Source organism: Synchiropus splendidus, chromosome 9 (assembly GCF_027744825.2).
Source record: "Synchiropus splendidus isolate RoL2022-P1 chromosome 9, RoL_Sspl_1.0, whole genome shotgun sequence".
NCBI classification, from domain to species: domain Eukaryota; kingdom Metazoa; phylum Chordata; class Actinopteri; order Syngnathiformes; family Callionymidae; genus Synchiropus; species Synchiropus splendidus.
This window is the reverse complement of record NC_071342.1, coordinates 1,366,095-1,382,663: the sequence shown is the minus strand read 5'-3', so window position 1 is coordinate 1,382,663 and position 16,569 is coordinate 1,366,095. Positions and strand designations below refer to the sequence as shown.

At 43.1% G+C, this 16,569-nt stretch overlaps 1 protein-coding gene across 1 annotated transcript in view; it reads left to right on the top strand.

Moving 5' to 3' along the window:
* Positions 1 to 10,380: 10,380 nt before the first annotated feature.
* The window catches only part of LOC128765339 (uncharacterized), a 41,708-nt gene continuing 35,519 nt past the window's right edge, over positions 10,381 to 16,569 (top strand). Inside the window, exons 1-2 of the mRNA XM_053876026.1 lie at positions 10,381 to 10,821; positions 10,896 to 12,249. Coding sequence (XP_053732001.1) covers positions 11,212 to 12,249 — 1,038 coding nt within the window. The 5' untranslated portion in view covers positions 10,381 to 10,821; positions 10,896 to 11,211. The remainder of the gene's footprint in view (positions 10,822 to 10,895; positions 12,250 to 16,569) is intronic.

Sequence of the window (16,569 nt, the reverse complement as noted above, 5' to 3'; positions counted from 1 at the left end):
CGCTTTAAATGTTGATCCTTAGTAGATCCCTACATTTACACTCTGTTTATATTAATATCATATTAACTGCTATCCGAGTTCTTGCTTCTAGATTGTATTTACATTTGTGTTGTTGTCGGTATTCTGTTTCAGCTCTCCCCTCTGGGTCTTGGCCTTTGTGGGAGACATCGACGCCGGTTTCCTCAGTACCTCTGGATCTACTATCCGGACCGTTCCCTGCTGAAGACTCGACGTCGGCATCTGGGCTATCCGCACCTCCACAGCCTCCGTCGCCGACACCATCAGCACCGCCAGCAACCACAGACAAGCCGCGGACATCGCCCCGGATACCAAAACAAAAAGAAAGAAATACTTGTGTGTGTGTGTGTGTGTGTGTGCGCGTACGTGCGTCCGTGCGTGTGTGTGTGCGTGTGTGTGTGTTTTATCTGTAATGCGGTTTGTCTATGTTCCGGCTATGTGCTTTTAGACGGTGTCATTTTACTATTGAAGGTGTTTGAGTAACTGTTGCTGCTAAGCGTCATTGTGATTTTACTACTATGCTTTAACGACGGCGGCCACGTGAGGTCGAGATTACTATTTCACACTATGCTTTAACGATGGCGACCACTAGAGGTCGGGATTACTAATTTACACTATGCTTTAACGACGGCGGCCACTAGAGGTCGTGATTTTACTAACTGTAATGTGCTTTAACGACGGCGGCCACTAGAGGTCGTGATTTTACTAATTGTAATGTGCTTTAACGACGGCGGCCGCTAGAGGTCGTGATTTTACAAACTGTAATGTGCTTTAACGACGCCGGCCGCTAGAGGTCGTGATTTTACTAACTGCAATGTGCTTTAACGACGGCGGCCGCTAGAGGTCGTCATTTTACTAATTGTTATGTGCTTTAACGACGGCGGCTACTAGAGGTCGTGATTTTACTAATTGTAATGTGCTTTAACGACGGCGGCCACTAGAGGTCGTGATTTTACTAACTGTAATGTGTTTTAACGACGGCGGCCACTAGAGGTCGTGATTTTACTAACTGTAATGTGCTTTAATGACGGCGGCCACTAGAGGTCGTGACTTTACTAACTGTAATGTGCTTTAACGACGGCGGCCACTAGAGGTCGTGATTTTACTAATTGTAATGTGCTTTAACGACGGCGGCCACTAGAGGTCGTGATTTTACTAATTGTAATGTGCTTTAACGACGGCGGCCACTAGAGGTCGGGATTTTACTAATTGTAATGTGCTTTAACGACGGCGGCCACTAGAGGTCGCGATTTTACTAACTGTAATGTGGTTTAACGACGGCGTCCACTAGAGGTCGTGATTTTACTAATTGTAAAGTGGTTTAATGAGAGTATACACTAGTGATTTACTATTTGTTTTTACGCTTTAAATGTTGATCCTTAGTAGATCCCTACATTTACACTCTGTTTATATTAATATCATATTAACTGCTATCCGAGGTCTTGCTTCTAGATTGTATTTACATTTGTGTTGTTGTCGGTATTCTGTTTCAGCTCTCCCCTCTGGGTCTTGGCCTTTGTGGGAGACATCGACGCCGGTTTCCTCATTACCTCTGGATCTACTATCCGGACCGTTCCCTGCTGAAGACTCGACGTCGGCATCTGGGCTATCCGCACCTCCACAGCCACCGTCGCCGACACCATCAGCACAGCCAGCAACCACAGACAAGCCGCGGACATCGCCCCGGATACCAAAACAAAAAGAAAGAAATACTTGTGTGTGTGTGTGTGTGTGTGCATGAAAAGATCACCCGGAACCTGGAAATCAGACACGACCGGGAAGTCATCCGGACCCTGTTGATGCTGATCATTCATTGAACGGGTCGCTCCAACTGTTCAACGGTGAGAGCAAAACATTCAGTTCAATAAAAAAAAAGTATTTTAACCACAGTCTGTCGATGTATTTTATATTTAACTACCTATGTTTTTTGTTTTATTCAACGCCTGTGCGTATGAAAACAGACGATCAGTCAGAGGTCGAAGGAGTAGGGCACCCGCTCGTTGATTCTTTAACTCACCAGACGCCTCAGCTGATAGGAGGTGGGAAAAAACATTTTGGAGTGATAGTTTACGTTTCACTGCTGTATTTATTTATTTATTTTTTCACATGAAAACAGATACAAAGACAACGAGCACGCCACACCTTCTACCTGTCGCTTCAACACCAACACCAACACCAACGTTTGGTAAGATACGAATCTCAATTTTTTTCAACACATCTCTACCGTTCAGTATCAGTTGAATGGTTGTATGTTCGCTATTGTGTGTGTGTGTGTGTGTGTGTGTGCGCGTACGTGCGTGCGTGCGTGCGTGTGTGTGTGTGTGCGTGTGTGTGTGTTTTATCTGTAATGCGATTTGTCTATGTTCCGGCTATGTGCTTTTAGACGGTGTCATTTTACTATTGAAGGTGTTTGAGTAACTGTTGCTGCTAAGCGTCATTGTGATTTTAATACTATGCTTTAACGACGGCGGCCGCTAGAGGTCGTGATTTTACTAATTGTAATGTGCTTTAACGACGGCGGCCACTAGAGGTCGGGATTTTACTAACTGTAATGTGCTTTAACGACGGCGGCCACTAGAGGTCGTGATTTTACTAATTGTAATGTGCTTTAACGACGGCGGCCACTAGAGGTCGTGATTTTACTAACTGCAATGTGCTTTAACGACGGCGGCCACTAGAGGTCGTGATTTTACTAACTGTTATGTGCTTTAACGACGGCGGCCACTAGAGGTCGTGATTTTACTAATTGTAATGTGCTTTAACGACGGCGGACGCTAGAGGTCGTGATTTTACTAACTGTAATGTGCTTTAACGACAGCGGCCGCTAGAGGTCGTGATTTTACTAACTGTAATGTGCTTTGACGACGGCGGCCGCTAGAGGTCGTGATTTCACTAACTGTAATGTGCTTTAACGACGGCGGCCACTAGAGGTCGGGATTTTACTAACTGTAATGTGCTTTAACGACAGCGGCCGCTAGAGGTCGTGGTTTTACTAACTGTAATGTGCTTTAACGACGGCGGCCGCTAGAGGTCGTGATTTTACTAACTGTAATGTGCTTTAACGACGGCGGCCACTAGAGGTCGTAATTTTACTAATTGTAATGTGCTTTAACGACGGCGGCCACTAGAGGTCGTGATTTTACTAACTGTTATGTGGTTTAACGACGGCGGCCGCTAGAGGTCGTGATTTTACTAATTGTAATGTGCTTTAACGACGGCGGCCACTAGAGGTCGGGATTTTACTAACTGTAATGTGCTTTAACGACGGCGTCCACTAGAGGTCGTGATTTTACTAACTGTAATGTGGTTAAACGACGGCGTCCACTAGAGGTCGTGATTTTACTAATTGTAATGTGGTTTAATGACAGTATACACTAGTGATTTACTATTTGTCTTTACGCTTTAAATGTTGATCCTTAGTAGATCCCTACATTTACACTCTGTTTATATTAATATCATATTAACTGCTATCCGAGGTCTTGCTTCTAGATTGTATTTACATTTGTATTGTTGTCGGTATTCTGTTTCAGCTCTCCCCTCTGGGTCTTGGCCTTTGTGGGAGACATCGACGCCGGTTTCCTCAGTACCTCTGGATCTACTATCCGGACCGTTCCCTGCTGAAGACTCGACGTCGGCATCTGGGCTATCCGCACCTCCACAGCCACCGTCGCCGACACCATCAGCACAGCCAGCAACCACAGACAAGCCGCGGACATCGCCCCGGATACCAAAACAAAAAGAAAGAAATACTTGTGTGTGTGTGTGTGTGTGTGCATGAAAAGATCACCCGGCACCCGCTCGTTGATTCTTTAACTCACCAGACGCCTCAGCTGATAGGAGGTGGGAAAAAACATTTTGGAGTGATAGTTTACGTTTCACTGCTGTATTTATTTATTTATTTTTTCACATGAAAACAGATACAAAGACAACGAGCACGCCACACCTTCTACCTGTCGCTTCAACACCAACACCAACACCAACGTAAGATACGAATCTCAATTTTTTTCAACACATCTCTACCGTTCAGTATCAGTTGAATGGTTGTATGTTCGCTATTGTGTGTGTGTGTGTGTGTGTGTGTGTGTGTGTGTGTGCGCGTACGTGCGTGCGTGCGTGCGTGTGTGTGTGTTTTATCTGTAATGCGGTTTGTCTATGTTCCGGCTATGTGCTTTTAGACGGTGTCATTTTACTATTGAAGGTGTTTGAGTAACTGTTGCTGCTAAGCGTCATTGTGATTTTACTACTATGCTTTAACGACGACGGACACTAGAGGTCGCGATTACTATTTCACACTGTGCCTTAACGACGGCGACCACTAGAGGTCGGGATTACTATTTTACACTATGCTTTAACGACGGCGGCCACTAGAGGTCGTGATTTTAATAACTGTAATGTGCTTTAACGACGGCGGCTACTAGAGGTCGTGATTTTACTAACTGTAATGTGGTTTAACGACGGTGTCCACTAGAGGTCGTGATTTTACTTATTGTAAAGTGGTTTAATGAGAGTATACACTAGTGATTTACTATTTGTTTTTACGCTTTAAATGTTGATCCTTAGTAGATCCCTACATTTACACTCTGTTTATATTAATATCATATTAACTGCTATCCGAGGTCTTGCTTCTAGATTGTATTTACATTTGTGTTGTTGTCGGTATTCTGTTTCAGCTCTCCCCTCTGGGTCTTGGCCTTTGTGGGAGACATTGACGCCGGTTTCCTCAGTACCTCTGGATCTACTATCCGGACCGTTCCCTGCTGAAGACTCGACGTCGGCATCTGGGCTATCCGCACCTCCACAGCCACCGTCGCCGACACCATCAGCACCGCCAGCAACCACAGACAAGCCGCGGACATCGCCCCGGATACCAAAACAAAGAGAAAGAAATACTTGTGTGTGTGTGTGTGTGTGTGCGCGTACGTGCGTACGTGCGTCCGTGCGTGTGTGTGTGCGTTTTATCTGTAATGCGGTTTGTCTATGTTCCGGCTTTGTGCTTTTAGACGGTGTCATTTTACTATTGAAGGTGTTTGAGTAACTGTTGCTGCTAAGCGTCATTGTGATTTTACTACTATGCTTTAACGACGACGGACACTAGAGGTCGCGATTACTATTTCACCCTATGCTTTAACGATGGCGACCACTAGAGGTCGGGATTACTAATTTACACCATGCTTTAACGACGGCGGCCACTAGAGGTCGTGATTTTACTAATTGTAATGTGCTTTAACGACGGCGGCCACTAGAGGTCGTGATTTTACTAATTGTAATGTGCTTTAATGACGGCGGCCGCTAGAGGTCGTGATTTTACTAACTGTAATTAGCTTTAACGACGGCAGCCACTAGAGGTCGTGATTTTACTAACTGCAATGTGCTTTAACGACGGCGGCCGCTAGAGGTCGTGATTTTACTAACTGTAATGTGCTTTAACGACGGCGGCCACGAGAGGTCGTGATTTTACTAACTGTAATGTGCTTTAACGACGGCGGCCACTAGAGGTCGTGATTTTACTAATTGTAATGTGCTTTAACGACGGCGGCCACTAGAGGTCGTGATTTTACTAACTGTAATGTGGTTTAACGACGGCGGCCACTAGAGGTCGTCATTTTACTAACTGTAATGTGCTCTAACGACGGCGGCCACTAGAGGTCGTGATTTTACTAACTGTAATGTGGTTTAACGACGGCGGCCACTAGAGGTCGTGATTTTACTAATTGTAATGTGCTTTAACGACGGCGGCCACTAGAGGTCGTGATTTTACTAATTGTAATGTGCTTTAAGGACGGCGGCCACTAGAGGTCGTGATTTTACTAACTGTAATGTGGTTTAACGACGGCGGCCACTAGAGGTCGTGATTTTACTAATTGTAATGTGGTTTAACGACGGCGTCCACTAGAGGTCGTGATTTTACTAACTGTAATGTGGTTTAACGACGGCGGCCGCTAGAGGTCGTGGTTTTACTAATTGTAATGTGCTTTAACGACGGCGGCCACTAGAGGTCGTGATTTTACTAACTGTAATGTGCTTTAACGACGGCGGCCACTAGAGGTCGTGATTTTACTAATTGTAATGTGGTTTAACGACGGCGTCCACTAGAGGTCGTGATTTTACTAACTGTAATGTGGTTTAACGACGGCGGCCGCTAGAGGTCGTGATTTTACTAATTGTAATGTGCTTTAACGACGGCGGCCACTAGAGGTCGTGATTTTACTAATTGTAATGTGGTTTAATGACAGTATACACTAGTGATTTACTATTTGTTTTTACGCTTTAAATGTTGATCCTTAGTAGATCCCTACATTTACACTCTGTTTATATTAATATCATATTAACTGCTATCCGAGGTCTTGCTTCTAGATTGTATTTACATTTGTATTGTTGTCGGTATTCTGTTTCAGCTCTCCCCTCTGGGTCTTGGCCTTTGTGGGAGACATCGACGCCGGTTTCCTCAGTACCTCTGGATCTACTATCCGGACCGTTCCCTGCTGAAGACTCGACGTCGGCATCTGGGCTATCCGCAACTCCACAGCCACCGTCGCCGACACCATCAGCACCGCCAGCAACCACAGACAAGCCGCGGACATCGCCCCGGATACCAAAACAAAAAGAAAGAAATACTTTTAGTTTTCAGCATTAGTCAATGTTTGAACTGTTTCTGCATTGTAGGCTAAATAATCAAAACACGTTAGTAGCTACAATATTATTTCGGGTTTAAACATTTTTGAAGTTATTTAACATCTTATGAAGAAGTTTTTCATTCTTGAAATATTTCTTAAAGATAAAACAGTAGAAAGAAAACACTTTTTAGTCTTCACTAATAGTTCAAACGACACAGCTACCCAACTCATGCACCATTTTTTCAAAATGCTTTTAAACAGATAATTTGAACTTGTTTGAGAAATACTTTTAGTTTTCAGAATAGAACAAAAGAAAGAAATACTTTTAGTTTTCAGAAAACAAGGTTGAGTGAACAATGATGAAACAAAAAAGAAAGAAATACTTTAGTTTTCAGCATTAGTTCAAATGACACAGCTATTCAACTCACATGAGTTTCTGTTGAATCAGTCTATTTAATTTTACACCCTGTGTGAGTTTGAAACGATGCATTTTTAGAGTCTGTGATAACCAGTTAATTTGCTGCGGAGACGCGAGTTCTTTCCTGGACGGTTGAATCTTCAAAAGAGACAGTCTGAAGGCGGACCTCATTGTCTTCAGACAACATTGTTTAGGCTGTAGGAAATACACTTCTGTACCTTCCACGTGTTCGTTTTCTCGTGAGAATGACAACCAAAAACACCCCAACTTAAAATCCAAAAGAATTTACACCCTGACAGAGGCGTCTAATTACCCTAACAGAGCTCTGGGCCCGCAACTACACCTGGCTTTGCCTCAGCTCCGATGGTGTAGAGTGACAAAGACTATCTCAGGCCCTGACCCCTTTTATTACACATTTCAGTTCATTTTGGGGGTGCAGTCTCCACTGATTGATCCTGGTCTTCTTACGGTCCAGGTCGTCATGGGTCAAATTCCAGATCTTGTGCCGTCTCCACCACATCTGGAAACACCTTTAGAATATTCATACATCTGTCTTTAATTGGCGACAATGGCAGAGCGGATGACCCAAGCCATTCTTTTTTTGGCATCCTGCTTCTGTCACCATGTCCGTTCTCCATCTGATTATTTGTTTTACGTCGCCGCGGTTCATACCTCTGAGCTACCTAGCAGACATTGATCCTGGTCTTCTTATGGTCCAGGTCGTCATGGGTCAAATTCCAGATCTTGTGCTGTCTCCACCACATCTGGAAACACCTTTAGAATATTTATACATCTGTCTTTAATTGGCGACAATGGCAGAGTGGGTGACCCGATCCAAATCAACAAAGACGTCACCGAGGACCTACCCACACGGACGGAGTATTTAGGTGACCCGATTCAGACCACATTTTACATCAGTTCCGGGGTAACCTTGGCTGTTGACCAGACCTTCCAGAACTTCATCCTCCTTTCCAAAAGGACTCCAGACTATCTATCTATATCTATACAGTATACATATAAGTATATACATATATGTGTATCTATGTATTTACATTTACATATATAAGTATAATAAAAACGTTACGCCATGTTTATCACGTACCATGTCTCTTTTCATTGACAGACGTCGTCACTCATCTGTGTGACGTTCATTTAACGCAGAGTGATACTGGTAAAAATATTGAATTATTTTATAATTCGTTGTTAATATCTCTATTATGTGTTACAACAGCCGCACTTCTATTTTTCAGATATTATCGCCTCCGCGAATAACTTCCCGGAGACGCTGATCGGCGCTGAGGAGCTTGAGCGGTTAATGCGTGCAACTTTTGAAGACGGAGATGCCCGTGCGGATCTGTCGGCTGTGAATCCGAGAGCGAGTCTTCAAGACAGCGGCACCGAGGCTCAGAACACGCCGTGTATTATAATAATCGACAGCGAGGACGAGTTCGTCCGGGGCCGAGTACAGGAAATCGACTGAAGGGGAGTAATCAACGCTCTCTGAGCCGTAAGCGACGGTATAATTCGGCACGGAAGACAGGACCGGCGCGAGTCATTGGTGAGAAGGAGACAGCGATTCTAATCATAATTACGATAACTAGGTAAAGAACAGCGGTATTTATTAAGTGTATATACATGCGTATGTGTGTGTGTGTGCGTGTGTGTGTGTGTGTGTGTGTGTGTGTGTGTGTGTGTGTGTGTGTGTGTGTGTGTGTGTGTGTGTGTGTGCATGAAAAGATCACCCGGAACCCGGAAATCAGACACGACCGGGAAGTCATCCGGACCCTGTGGATGCTGATCATTCATTGGACGGGTCGCTCCAACTGTTCGACGGTGAGAGCAAAACAAAAAAAGTATTTTAAGCACATTCTGTTGATGTGTTTTATATTTAACTGCCTATGTTTTTGTTTTATTCAACACCTGTGCGTATGAAAACAGACAGCCAGTCAGAGGTCGAAGGAGTAGGGCGCCCGCTCGTGGATTCTTTCACTCACCAGACGCCTCAGCTGATAGGAGGCGGGAAAAAACATTTGGAGTGATAGTTTACGTTTCACTGCTGTATTTATTTATTTATTTTTTCACATGAAAACAGATACAAAGGCAACGAGCACGCCACACCTTCTGCCTGTCGCTTCAACGCCACCACCACCGTTTGGTAAGATGTAAATCTCCAATTTTTTTTCAACACATCTCTACCGTTCAGTATCAGCTGAATGGCTGTATGTTCGCTATTATGTGTGTGTGTGTGTGTGTGTGTGTGTGTGTGTGTGTGTGTGTGTGTGTGTGTGTGTGTGTGGTTTAATGATGTGTCTGCAATTCGTTGTGTTAGAGCATCAAGGTGCCTGTTATCTGTAATGTGGTTTATCTATGTTCCGGCTTTATGCTTTTAGATAGCGTAATTTTATTATTGAAGGTGTTTGGGTAACTGTTACTGCTAAACAACATTGTGATTTTACTACTATGCTTTAATGGCGCCGGCCACTAGAGGTCGCGATTACTATTTACGCTATGCTTTAACGACGATGACCACTAGAGGTCACGATTACTATTTGCACTATGCTTTAACGTCACTGGTCGCAAGAGGTCGCAATTACTATTAACACTATGCTTTAATGACTGCGGCCACTAGAGGTCGTGATTACTATTTACACTATGCTTTAACGACGTTGACCACTAGAGGTCATGCTTACTATTTGCACTATGCTTTAACGTCACCGGTCGCTAGAGGTCGCAATTACTATTAACACTATGCTTTAACGACGGCGGTCACTAGAGGTCGCGATTGCTATTTACACTGTGCTTTAACGATGATGATCACTAGAGGTAATTGTAATGTGCTTTAATACATATACACTATGTATTATACTATATACTATATATATATATATATATATATATATATATATATATATATATATATATAGTATTCTTATACACTAATGATTCGTGATTTGCTATTTGTTTTTATGCTTTAAATGACGGTCCTGAGTAGGTCCATACATTGAGTTTTTTATTTATTTATTTTTAACGCTCTTTAGGATATGCTTCTGTTGTGATGATGGTTTTCGTGATGCTACACGTGTTGTTGTTTTATTATAGCCTTCGCTAGAAAACAACACGGCTCAACACCGGTTATATGATTACGTAATTTTGTTTTTCCGCAGGTCGTATTTTTTCATATTGTACTAGGGTTATTTTCATACTACTCTGTTTATATTAATATCATATTAACTGCTATCCGAGGTCTTGCTTCTAGATTGTATTTACATTTGTATTGTTGTCAAAATTCTGTTTCAGCTCTCCCTCCTGGGTCTTGGCCTTTGTGGGAGACATCGACGCTGGTTTCCTCATTACCTCTGGATCTACTATCCGGATCGTTCCCTACTGAAGACTCGACGTCGGCATCTGGGCAATCCGCACCTCCACAGCCACCGTCGCCGCCACCATCAGCACCGCCAGCAACCACAGACAACCCGCGGATAGCACCCCGGACACCAACGTCGACTTGCGCCGCATCACCCCCTGACCAAACCCTGCCTCTACCCCCTGCCCCCGAGCGCTCTGTCACAGCTACCCAAGACAGACCCCACGCTCCAGTGTCGCCGACCCTATTAGCGTTCCATGATGCAACGGCTGTAAAACAACAGCTTGAATTCAGAGTACGTACGCTTGAACGTCGTCTTCATCAGAGTGAAATACAGAGTCGTCGTCTAGCACGTCAAGCGCGTCAAGCACGTAAATACCGCCGTTCTGCGAGAAATATACGTGAAGGTAAGATTAACAACCATTTCAACGAGTAATCAGCAGGGATGCATATGTCTTAAATATTATGATAATCGTTACAGAATTCATCTTTAAGGACGTCACGAATAAAGCGCTGGTGTCTGAAGTTCTGAGACTCCTAAAACAACAAGGACCTGGTGGTAACAGACGTCGTGGACTGATCTGACTGAAGTTCGACCCCAGTAAGGTCCATTTGGATCCTCATTATTTAAAAGCAGTGATGGGTGATTACGGTTTGAGGTTGCTGTTGCACTGCGGGTGATTGTGTTTTGAGGTCGCTGTTGCATCGCGGGTGATTGTGTTTTGAGACTGTTGTTTTGTTTATTAAATGTTTTTTAATTATTATTTTATTGTTATTGTTATTATTGTTATTACGCTATGGCCAACCATGATGGTTTTCCTTCCGGTTCTGACCCTGAATCCACACACAACCAGGACACTACACCACACCTCATTGACCAGAGTGCTTCACCAACACGTATGTTTCTGTCTCACTTGTTTGACAACGTGTCTGAGGAGGATGTAGTGCAGGTCTATGATCCGAGTATAAATGAAAACATGGAGTCAATTTTTTTCGGCGAGAGAGAGGATAACCGAATTTTAAATATGGTTCCTGCATCATCTCGTGAGGGTAGGGCTGATACCTCTTTAGACAATGGCGATCGGTTAGAAAGGTTTGTTGATAATCTGCAGACGACTGATTCAGGGACAACTGCTCTTGACCCTCTGGTAGATGTGTCTGACTCTAACTGTAGCGATGACAATGTTGATGATGACGGTGATTCGCTTCAGGAAGGATGTTGTATTAGAGGTACCGGTATTGAATCAGAAGTCATAGAGCCTTTTAACACCGATAGGATAAGAAGGGTGCTAACACGTCCTGCTGTACCGGACACTCCTGATTTAGCTACTTTCTACAGAGGTTGGATGCAACAGGTCAGGGAGTTGGCTGATGAAGCGCAGAGACTGGCAGATCGAGAGGATGTGGTTCAGCTTGAAGTGGTAGGTGAAGATGTTCAAGAACACGTTAATGTTGTGGTTGAAGGCGACGGTGGAAATATCTACCCTGCTTTTGAGGACCTCCTTAGCAACACAGTGCAATCTGACAGAGTCATCGCTATGGGTAAGAGAATTGAATTAACGGTCCAAATTGTACATATCCCTCGAGGAGGCGCGAAACGCAAGCTCGAGAAGACGCTGGATGCCAAAATTTTTGTTAAAAAAAGACGACATCTCTATGTAGTTGGTGGTGATGGAACCAAGCAGCTTTGCGTCGCAATCAGCCTTTCTTGTCTCCTTAATCCTAACCGTGCGTATCAAGATTGTGTTGAGTTGGGGAGGGAATTATTAAACAAAGCTGGTTTAGATTCTCAAACACCTATCATATTCACAGATATACCCCTGTTTGAACGGATAGTGAGGCGTAAAATTGTTGTGTTTAATAAAACGACAGCAAACCAGCCATTAGCGCATTATGCCACCGGTTTTGCTGATGGTTCGGAGCCCTTATTCTTGTTTCTACTTCAGGGACACTATTACGGGGTGAAGAACCCTAAAGGTTTGTTAGGAACACGTTACTTTTGCGTCAGCTGTCATAAGGGGTATGAAGATAAATCAAAACACATATGCAAAGCTCACTGTAGCGTTTGTCACGATCCTGTTTGCCCTACAGAGGTCCCAGACCCGGTAACTTGTGACGACTGTCGCAGGGTTTGTCACAACCCAGCAAAGAGACAGGTGGCTAAGACTTGTCTTAATAGCCTATGGGGAAAGTTTTGTCAGAGAGTGAACATGTCTCAGGTTTCTGTAGTGTCAGACCCCAACGAGTTTTTCAGTTTCATGTTTTCAGGGAAATACGAGGTCAGCTACTTTAACGTGCTGGATGAGAAAAAAGTTGTGATCCAGTGGCGTTACAATGGTCTCTACCCTCCTGGTAAAAGCAGCAATGTTTTTATCGGAGCTTTTACCACTGCTTATGCTCGTCTGAAGTTGTACAGTTACATGGAGAAATTGCAGGAGAATGTTCTCTACGTTGACCCAGACAGCTTGATATATGTTGTGAAAGACGGCGAGACGCCTTTAAAATTAGGTAACTATCTCGGTGATCTGACTGATGAACTCGACGGGGATAGCATCAAGGACTTTGTTTCGGCGGGTCCTAGGTCGTAAGCTTATAGGAACAAAGGACAGAAGAAGGTTGTGATTAAAATTAAAGGTATCACGCAAACAAAAGAATCTTGTGAGCGGATAAACTTTGACTCCGTCTGTAGAGGGCTATTTGCAGAATTCACCTGATGGGGTGCTTGAGACCTGCCAACACAACATTGAGAGGGATAAAAAGAACATCGCAGTAAAAAACAGATCAGTTATTAAAAAACTCCGGGTCGTGTACGATAAGAGGCGATTATTTTCGGATGGGACAACCAAACCTTTCGGGTTCTGAGTTTTGGGTGGATGAGGGGTCATTATCGAAGAAATTAATTTCGATCCACATTTGAAAACACCATTTTCATGTCTAGTGGTGGGACCATCAGGGTCAGGAAAGACCCATTTTGTAAAATGTATACTTGAAAATTGTGTGAACTTGAAAAAAATGTAATGGATGATGTCAATGTAAATATTGTACGGATTTATACTTCTTTTCAACCTTTGTACAGTGAATTGCAAAAGATGAATAAAAATATCAAATTCATTGAAGGTTTACCTGAATCTTTTGAAAATGAAGATCTATTTCCTTCTGATAGAAAACATTTGATTATTCTTGACAATGTTATTTTTGAAACTTCTGAAAACCCTGAGGCATTTTTACACAGTAGAGACATCATAAAAATATGAGTGTTATAATGCTTACGCAAAACTTATTTCATCGTGGTAAATATAGTCGTACTATTAGTCTGAATATCAATTACTTTGTATTGTTTAAGAATCCTCGCGATAAAATGTAGATAAAAGTTGTTGCTCAACAGGTTTACCCGTCTCAAAGAGCTTTCTTTCTAGAAATCTTTGAAGATGTTACAGCTGGCGCTCACGGGTACTTAATTGTTGATCTAACACCCTCATGTCCAGAACGCTACAGACTAAGGACTGGGATACTTCCTCATCAACGTCACACTGTGTCCATACCAAAAACGTCTGCTTAAGTTATGTCAGTGCGTATAAAAAGAAACGCGGGTTTACTTAAGGAACTATAGCATGCTCCTTCAAAGAAACGTAAAGACATTTTGATGCATAGTTCTCGGGACTTTATTCAAGCTCTCGGTGAGATCGCCCTGAATGTTTTGAAGGGGACTGTACCATTGTCGCAGGCTCAGTTCAAAAAACTGAAAAAACAGAAGAAAAACATCAGACTCTTGGCTAATAAAAAAGTGTGCGTGAAGCGTGAAGGATTCCTAAAAAGCTGTTGCCGTTGCTATCGGCAGCTGTTCCAATCATTGGAAATCTAATAGGACGACTTGTAAAGAAGTAAAACACGATGAAGACTGTCCAGAAAATGTATCTCGTCTTTCCTCAGCAAATTATCCAGTTATGACGTCCAACCACCGACATCCGTGAAACTGCCAAAGATGAATTGAATGAGAAGATGAGGACCATTCTAAATGATTCTCAGTCTAACTCGTATGAGAAGATAAAAAAGTATAATGCTCGATTGCAGAGATATTTAACCTTTACTAAAGAGGATCAGAGAGACCAAAGGAGAGTAACTCTGACTTTACAATGAGATGGAGTCAGCGATCATCCCCACGACTCTGACAGTCGTGTCGAAAGTGTTCTAAAAACACCCACTGTAACAGATGACTTGGGTAAGGATATTCTAAATAGCCTTCCGTCAAAAGCTCGAAGAAATGCTGAATACATTATCCAGAGGATATCCAAAGACGGTGGTGGTTGGAATATGAATGGTGAATTTATGTATGAAGGAAGTGCTGTAAAAGGCTCTCATGTGATCGATATATTCAAGTACCTTTCCCTACCGTATAAGAAAACAAGTTCTTCGTTACCTGAGGGATGGTCCGAGTTTCTCGTCACATTATTAAAGCTAAAATGCCTCTCACACTGCTGTCCAATCCTGAATCGAGGGCTCAATATCAGAGACTTAAATTGAATTCTATCTTACGAAAGAAAAGTATAGCTGAAAGCTGGTCTCCCGACCCAAAGGACCCTAAAGTGACACCTCAACGACGCTTGACGCGTGTAGTGACCAAAGGGAAGAAATTGTCTCTAACACCTCGATGGGTTTCCTGAATAATTGTCTTGTACACAGTTATTGTCTTTTCATCAAAGAAATGTTTTATTGAATTACCATGAGATTACAGATTTTTTTTAAATACACACACGCACAATAAGATTAGTCACACGTTACAATAGTCTTTAAAATACAGAAGAGAACAGTTTTGTTGTTTCCATGGACAGTGTGCACATCTTTTTAGACATTGTTGATGTCCTTTCACAAAGTTGTATAGCATGAGGTCGTTTTTTAAGTTATCGTCACTGTATAGACTTAATACTTCTCCGATAGACAGCCCTCTAGCACGATGACAGAGGTAGAAGACGCAATGATGACCACATACAAACGATAGAGGGTGCTGTAGTTGACCATTGTTGTACTTGATGACCTCTGAATGTTTCTTGAGGAGCTTTAAAATATTTTCAGGGTAATGTGCAAAGTAGGGCCCCATTCCAAACGAGTCAAAGAAAGTTGTTCTCCCGTCTTCTTTGAGAGTTAAAGCCAGCCAGTGCACTTCTGGTTTATGTGCCGGATGTGTGTTGACGATGAAATATGCAGGCAGTCTGAGGGGTTGTGTCAATTGAGGCAACTTATCCGACGGCCACACACCGTAAAATGTGTCGCCCATGAGACCTCTCAGCAGCCTCTGTAACTGGAGACTATCCATAACTTTTATAATAATAGTCCACCAGCACTTGTCTTTTTGCATCAATCTCCAGAATGGAATCATAACAAGCGTACACAATCAGTGTTAGGGTGTTTGGTGAAGCAACTCTGAATCTCATCTCCAGTCTTAAATTCCCTTTTGAGACAGCTGAGAGAGCGTCGTTGTCATCGGCTGGATTGAGATTAAATGCAAACAGCGAATATCCGCTGTTAAAACCTTCGCGGTCAATGCTTAGATACTTCAAATGTCTTCCTGTAGCTAGAATCATGTTATAAAACTCTTTGACCGCCATACCGTTGTTAAACTGAGGTTGAAAAGCTTTAGCGGGGATCTGTCGACCGTCCTGACAGAGGGCTAGATATTCATGTTGAATGGGCAGAGATCTTTCCTACCGGAAAATGCCTCATGACGCACCATCCCTAAAACCACGGATTTAGGTCTTGAACCCAGAAATAAACTCTCCTGGGTACATATTCTCGAGTTCTCTGGAATGGAGTATGTTTTTACGTTGACTCGTGAGAGGGGGTAGAGAGCATTTCCTTTTAACAAACCCGCTGCATGACGTATTCTCACAGCTGGCGAAACAGTGACTTTCTTCACAAACAGAGAGGTGCCAAGGATTTTCAGACGAAAGGTGGAGTTGCGAGGTCCGGTCAGGCAGAAGGCATCATTCGCCCTGGTGAGTTTAATTCTTAAATCGACCGAGTTTAATAACAGTCTCTCACAGAAAAATATGTCGCTGTGCAGAGGACTGAGAAGATGTACTTCTCTGGACCTGCTCGTGAACTCAGCCCGTTTATTAAGGCCTGCGTTGGGACCGTTTACAGTGATGATCGAGTCAACC